We start from the raw sequence: 7,009 nt of genomic DNA, 5'->3' as shown, positions 1-7,009 counted from the left end.
ATTCCGAAACCGGAAACATTTACGGGAAATCAACGGAAATTAAGGTGCCATCGTTATGATTCTGCAACTGATGCAATGAATGATTGCATCCAATAGTTTACTACAGCGCATGGCTACTTACGTATAAGTAATGAGATCCTAAGAGAATGAGCTTACAAGACAAGAAAAAATAAATTTGTAGCATTTGGGAATCGAACTATCTGTGGTTAATAAATAACCGGAATTTTCCTAAATACAGAATGTTTTGCTGTAGCGCCGCAAGAATTCCATAAAAAGGTCAATGGAAATAACAGTTCTGACTGGAGTGGGGCTACTGGCCTAGACCAAAGGCCAGCGTATCCGGATAAAATGCTGGGTTGCGAATAGATAAGTGGTCAAATACGCCCTAGAGTTAATAGAATTAAAATAATTTGGCTGACGCGCCCTAGTTCACGCCTGAATTTGCAATGCTTCAGGTCAGTGAAAAATGTTTAATATGGTTTTCTAGTGGTGGTGAGCCCTGCAAGTGCGTGTACAAGGGCTCACATACCATTGAATTCAAATCTAAAAGATATTGCTGAAGAGCCAAAAGATTTTAAGTTAAAACTTCGCCAAAATCAAGTAGTTAAAGTTTTTGGATCTTTAATTGAGTAGCAGGACAGTCATACTTTTATCAAACTGTTCACAATTTTTTCTTTAGCAGTCATTAATACCGAAAATTTATCTGGTGTGTTTGCCGTATCTGCTCCGGTAATGGCCTACCATTATTAGGAAAAATGTGGTTTTTTAAAATTTGTATTTGCTTTTTGATATTTTAAAGCGATCTTTTCATAAAATAACACATTCTCACATTGACAATATGTAGACCTAATTTCGAAATTTGGCGCAAATTCCCCATCGACCAATCAGCAAGCGCCGCGGCATATGCTTTCATTAGCGTTGATAAGGTACTCAGTTTGCTATGGCCGGTTCCCACAAGTCTTTGCTGAAGATCGAGCCAAGCAATGAGCTTGATTTTTTCGGTATTCTCTTTATACTCTTTTTACAAATTCTCATAGGTCCCTTTGTGAATGTCCAATCTTCTGTCATTAAGTTAACAAATCCTTCTGATGATAGGATTACATTTAAAGTAAAGACCACGGTTCCAAAACGCTACTGCGTGCGTCCCAGCTGCGGCATCGTTGAACCTTCAGAGACTGTTAATGTAGCTGGTAAGGATTTTACTAATGAATTATCTCTTGAAGTTATGCTGCAACCTTTCGATTGTGATGGAGCTGAGAAAAACAAGCATAAGTTTATGATCCAATCTATGATTCTTGATCATGATCCTGCGGGCAATTTGGAGCAAATCGTAATTTTCCTTAACTTATTTAGTGTGTACTTATAGTGGAGAGAAGCTAGTCAATCTCAGATTAGCGATACCCGCCTTAAATGCACTCTTAGAATGCCCGATGATCTCTTGAAATGTGAACCCGAAGAGCTTGTGTTTGAAGGTAACTTCGGATTTCTGCTTTAATAACGAGGTCTAGGTCCTGTTAGTGAATCTTCTACTTGCACCTTAACCGTGCGCAACACGTCTCCAAGGGATGTGGTTTTCAAAGTCAAGACAAACGCTCCCAAACGATACGTTGTTACTCCCAATGAGGATGTTATCAAGGCCCGTGAAGTGAGAATTATCAAAGTCTCGACTGTTGCTGGTGTTGAATCAAATGGTGAATCGCGGGACCGATTAGCTTTGTTGTCCGCAGTAGCTTCTGATGAGATGCCTCCTTCCCTCAACCAATTTGTAAGCTTCGTATTCACTCCCCCTTTTATACTCTCTCTCCTAATGTCTAGTGGCAGCTGGTAGACAAAGCTCGGGTTTCAGAAAAGTTCTTCATATGTACCTTCCCTAATCAAGAACAGGTTCGTTTCAAGCTTAATTTGACTTTGGACGTGTTTCTTTCAAATACCTATGCCGCCTTGTTTTTCGGTTAAAACAGCCTACTACTACCGCACCAGCTAGCGCACTTGGTCAGCTTACTCAGGAGATTGAGAAACTTCGCAAGGAAAATGAGGAACTAAAGGTACATGCGTGCGGGTGTGTGATTTCTTTGGCTTCTTTCTATTAGTGTGTCCGTCAACTTTGTTGCCGTTGTGTCAATCTCTTTGTAATTTTCTCTGAAAGTTTTACCAGCATTTTCGATTTAATCAATCTCTGATCATCCGCCTGTGAGCTAGATTCGCTACACCTCCACTTTCATTCCCTTAAGTTTTCAACTACTCAGGCGTGGAAGTCATTTGGTATTCCTGCCTTACTTTTAATTACTCATTAAGTATGCTTTTCACGCTGTGCTATTCTCTCTACATGCACGTTGCACCGGGTGCCTGCATTATTCGTCGTTGCGTGTTGTAGACGGTTGTGCATGCGCGCACACATCTGATTGTTATGACCTACTTATTTCACAGAATTGACCCCTTAAGTATCAAGTAAACTTTGCTGGTGCTCTCTTGCTCTCTATCTATTTGCATTGGTGGCCAAATTACACGTTCTTCTGACTCGAAGGCTCGTATTTGAGGTCTTCCATAAGTTTTGGAATCATTTTGTTTGCCATTTACTGGGTTCATTTTCGTCTTGTATTTTATGATGATGCTGAGACGTTTGAGCACAAAAGTGGATGCAAACTTGTGGTATGCACTTCTGTCACGTAACAAACTCATTTGCACGAAACTAACAACCGATCACGGTGGTACTCGTGCTTTGTGCCACGTGTCTGCATACTGAAGAATGCAACTTTCTCTTAAGGGCCATTTTAGTGAGTTTCGTTTAATTAAGGATGAGAGGTAGTTAGGCGTTAGTGTGGTAATGGTGTTGTATGTTCCCCCAGTGCTTATTCGATGACTTTGGGTAGTTCCGTGCTTCAACCCGTATCTTTCTACCCTTGTCTTTTCGTCATTTCCTTCCAATCATCCGTTGTAGAAAGTATTTTCAGCCCGGTATTGCTTTTAGTAGATCTCTTAATTCCTTGGTCATGGGTGTCTACGCTTATGATTTCACCATTGGGGAAGCTGTAATTATTCGCATTGTTAGAAATTCATCCTCGCTTTTTTCTTGATCAAGTTTGTAAGCCCATCTAGTACATGTTTGACAATTTGAATTAAAACTGCCCGCAAAAGGGGCATAGGTCGGTACTTGCGTATGAGAGTAGTTGTTGTTCTTTTTTCTTTCATTCTACGATTAGTGCCAGGCCGCTATGAACAAACTGGGTCGCGAGATTTCCTCCCAGCCAGTGGTAACTGCGGCAGCGCCATCGGGTGCCCTGGAGACGCTGCGGATGAACGTCCCACCGATTATTTACCTTCTCATCACATTCTTGTTTGCTCTCGCTGTGGGCAAGTTTATGCTCTAGAAGGGTTTGGAAACAGAGGAGAAAGCTGATGAGGCAATAACAAGTAGATAGACACCGCCGCAGTCCTTTCATTTCTTCCTACCGAAACGAGAAATGTGTTTGCTCGCTCACGAGTCTCCATTGTTGTACCCCCCCTTTTCCCCTCTATCCTAAAAAGCACATCTTCGGTTTTGTTCCTTTTCGCCTGCTTCCTATCCCCCGTGTATAGTTTTGCTTGTGTGGTTGTAGCAGTTGTAGAGGCGCCTAGAGAGCGGCGCGCGTTCCTCTTTAACCGCCTCTCCTTCCCTCTGCAACACCTTTAATACTCCACTCCTCCTCCTCTCTTAACTTTCTTCTTCATTTGGTCTATCGCTGTCATGGCCCTCCCTCTCTCGGTCTCATCTCCGTATTGCTCTGTGTCTGAGTGAGTAGAGGCGAAGACTGATAGCATCGTTGAGAGTAATGAACTATATTAACATCGATGATCCTGGCGCTGTCTTCTCTTTCTTCACACTTCTCATCTTTGTTGAATTCGCTGGGGGAATATGGGTGAAATTTTTGAGTAAGAAGTGCGTGTTTGTGCAGTCTCGAATGGTTCCATCCTGTTTTAGCGGTTTGGTGTGTTAGTTTCTGTTCCTCCTATGAAGCGGTCCTGGCCAGACATCAACGAGTCCCCGGTACTGATCTCTTGACGCCCCTTTGACGTAGTAGTCTTTGTGGTTCAAATCAGGGTAACTAGAGGTGAGTAATAGTTTACGGTTCTGGTTACCAGCTTCATGACAAGATGGGATCAGGCTGAAACAAGGTCGTGTTTGAGTAGCGCATTTGCTTTAGGTTTCGGCGATGGCCTTTAATGTCACATGTTTTTCTGTGGAAGTAGATGCCGTATTTTTGATCGGGGGGATTGATCTTCAACGAAGAAAAAAAAATTTTAGCATAACTACGGTGGGGACTGCTCTTGCCCCACTGCCCGTGTTAGCCCTAGATGTCGTGTGCGGGCTGAAACCGTGCAGCACCTTGTAGATCCTCCTTTGAATCCGCCCCACCATTGTGACTGCGACTTCGCTATCAGTTTCGTCACCTCTTGCATCGCTTACGCCGCCGTGGAAAGGCTGATTGATGGCGGGCCGTACGTCTGCTATCCTCGCCCGTGCTGTAATTGGTCCGTATGTCTGGGCTCTTATCCCCACCTTCCTTTTTTTCCCTTCCAACTGAACGCGCGTATCTTGTTGCCAGTTTTCTTCTGGTAGACGGGGAGCATAAATCGATGTTATGAGCAGAAGAAGCTGCATCCATGGAAACACCAGACGGTAGAGTTGTTGCCTACCTGCAGCTGGGCTGAAAGGCTGGTAGTCCAGCGGGTATAGTCAGAGCCCCGTACTGCCGTCGCAGTCGAATAGCAAAAGGCGGAGGATTCACGCTACACAGACTCGTCGTAGCCTCAATCTTCCTCTAGGCGTGGTTTTCAGTTATTAGGTCTCCTGCGTCCACTTTTTCAGATCGTCAACAGCAATACACTCCTTGTCGATTGTAGTGAAGTCCGTCTGCGATGCTCGTGGGAATGAAAATCAAACTCTTTTGTCATTCCAAGCAGCTTCTAAACCCCATTCCGATTTCTGGTCGGCCATTAGAGTTGCTCTGAAATTCCCACAACTCAGGTCGGGATGCCCTGCCCATATTTTACTACCTGGAGGCTCGACTAGATTGCGTCTTCGCGAATTCTGCCATCCACTGTGCGTGCAGCGCTCGGTCGACCTATTCAGCTGTATGACTACTTTAAGGCGCCGCCAAAAGTCGCCCCATGCTTCACAAGGGGCCGAAATTCCATCAAGATGCTGCCGAGGTATCACTAGACGTGAGGAGGGATACCAGTAGAGTGGAAGATTTGTCTTTGACCTACAGAATATTTGGAAGGTCATAGCCATGCCTAGAACCCCACGACTGCAGGGTGCAAATCGGAACTGCGCAGACGAAAGAGCCCGTGCGGGTAGTTGTACAGGTTTAGCCCTACTACTTGTCGAGAAATGGCATCGAGGTTAGTTCTCGGTGTTCGAAGAGGCATCCGCAAGTTGTTACGTGTCCATCAATCGTTGATACTCTTATTTTCGAAAGGTTCGTGATCTCTTTCATTATGCATGTACCCGGAGGTAAACTCGGCTAACTACTGACGCCTCCATTTGCCGTGAGATCGTCTACTGATCGGGGTTGAGAAGATCGGTCATTTCACCTTGTTCATGAGGTATGCGTACTTGAAACGTCACTGTGGCTGTTGTTCCTCGTTGCAATGCATTCCATGTCATCTATCTTAATTGCCTTTGGCCCACTGTTATCTACCCAACTCATTGTCAGCAGTATCTTTAGTAGCGTTCTATTCCTGAAGATCTTGTTGCCTTTTCTTGACAAAAGAATCTGCAATTCTGTCGCGTTTTTAGTAATGGAATGCATTATGGGAGTACTCGATTCCCGCTTCTTACACTCCTGGCTAGATTACTTGCCAACATGGGGGGAATGGGCACGCTGGGGGGAGATTCACGATACCCGCACACACTTGAAAAGCTGAAAAGAAACACTGGCAGGGTGTGATTTGCTAGGAGATTTATGCAGTCAGAAGTGCTGGAAAACTTCGCCTCTCAAGGTGAAGCGTCAAGGCAAGCAACTACATCTCATCCCTCTATGGTTCAAGTCAACTTGGGACTTTGGATTCCAGGGCTCGGAAAGGCAGGAGCACTGGCCATTTCAAACACCGCCTGTCATCAATGACAGGTAGCGCCGATGGTGACACTCTGCGGTCTGGATTGAAGTCTCTTGTGAAAGGAGGCCTTAAACTCCTCTAAAGAAGTGTCCCAGCACAGTACATCGATGAAGCGCCCAGTTACGCACTGGTGGAAATGTTCCCAAGGTGACCAGGTTATGACGATCCCGTCCGTGGTGGTTTCTATCCCACTACCACCGTGGCGGTCATTTATGTGAACCTTGAAAGCGCCCGATTGCGGATAATCTGGTGGGAGGCGAGTCTTCCCATGGGAAGGGTGAATGTGCCTCCTCGTAATCATTGGCGCTGTCGGAAAGTTCTCACCTGCAGGTTGTTCCATGGTGGTTCGGCCGGAATGGCAATTCCTTCCGCATCGAATGCTGAGGAGTGGTAAGTGTAATTTCTGGCACCTCAAAAAATTTAATTTAAACCTGAACGCCCTGCGCAATGTGGACGTGACTTGCAACTAATCCATTTACCACTTCCATTGCAACTGCCTCCGATATGGATTGATCCCGTAGGCTATCCCAATCCATGTTCGTAAACCCTACTCAAAACCGCACGACCTTCATTGGTCGCCTGGGAGAAAATGCCTGCTGTAGGGGAGACAGGTCGGAGGAAAAATAATGCCTCCTCCATAGTTTGCAACACGCCATTCCGCATAAAATGATATCATCGCAGTCCCTCGGCCGCAAGCACCACTTCGACACAAATGTCGACCTCACCCGCTGAAGTCACGCGGAGCTCCTAGTTCGTTGGACGTGGGTGTTGGGCATCCCTCTCAAAGGTAGTCAAGCGAGTTTTAGCTTTTGCTTATTCACATCCGGGTTGTTCGGGCTATATGCGAAGGCGCAATCTGCCCCAAAGCCGTCAGATTTTTCTTAGGCCATGCTCTCGGACCAGAGCTTAA

At 45.3% G+C, this 7,009-nt stretch overlaps 1 protein-coding gene across 1 annotated transcript; it reads left to right on the top strand. All coding sequences in view use genetic code 11, as the record gives it.

Annotated features, from left to right (window-relative positions):
• Positions 1 to 940: 940 nt before the first annotated feature.
• EGR_05190 (Vesicle-associated membrane protein/synaptobrevin-binding protein) lies at positions 941 to 6,831 on the top strand (the record flags this gene model as incomplete). Its single annotated transcript, XM_024494439.1, has 11 exons — positions 941 to 1,190; positions 1,503 to 1,765; positions 1,816 to 1,884; positions 1,962 to 2,045; positions 3,201 to 3,347; positions 3,959 to 4,024; positions 4,283 to 4,513; positions 4,598 to 4,708; positions 5,250 to 5,382; positions 6,255 to 6,489; positions 6,741 to 6,831. The coding sequence occupies 11 exons, from the start codon at positions 941 to 943 to the stop codon at positions 6,829 to 6,831; spliced, it is 1,680 nt and encodes a 559-aa protein (XP_024351225.1).
• Between the last annotated feature and the right edge of the window lie 178 nt (positions 6,832 to 7,009).

The sequence above is a fragment of the Echinococcus granulosus genome (assembly GCF_000524195.1).
Source record: "Echinococcus granulosus chromosome Unknown EG_S00036, whole genome shotgun sequence".
Taxonomy (NCBI): domain Eukaryota; kingdom Metazoa; phylum Platyhelminthes; class Cestoda; order Cyclophyllidea; family Taeniidae; genus Echinococcus; species Echinococcus granulosus.
The sequence above is the reverse complement of the archived record's forward strand: the minus strand, read 5'-3'. Positions and strand labels throughout refer to the sequence as shown.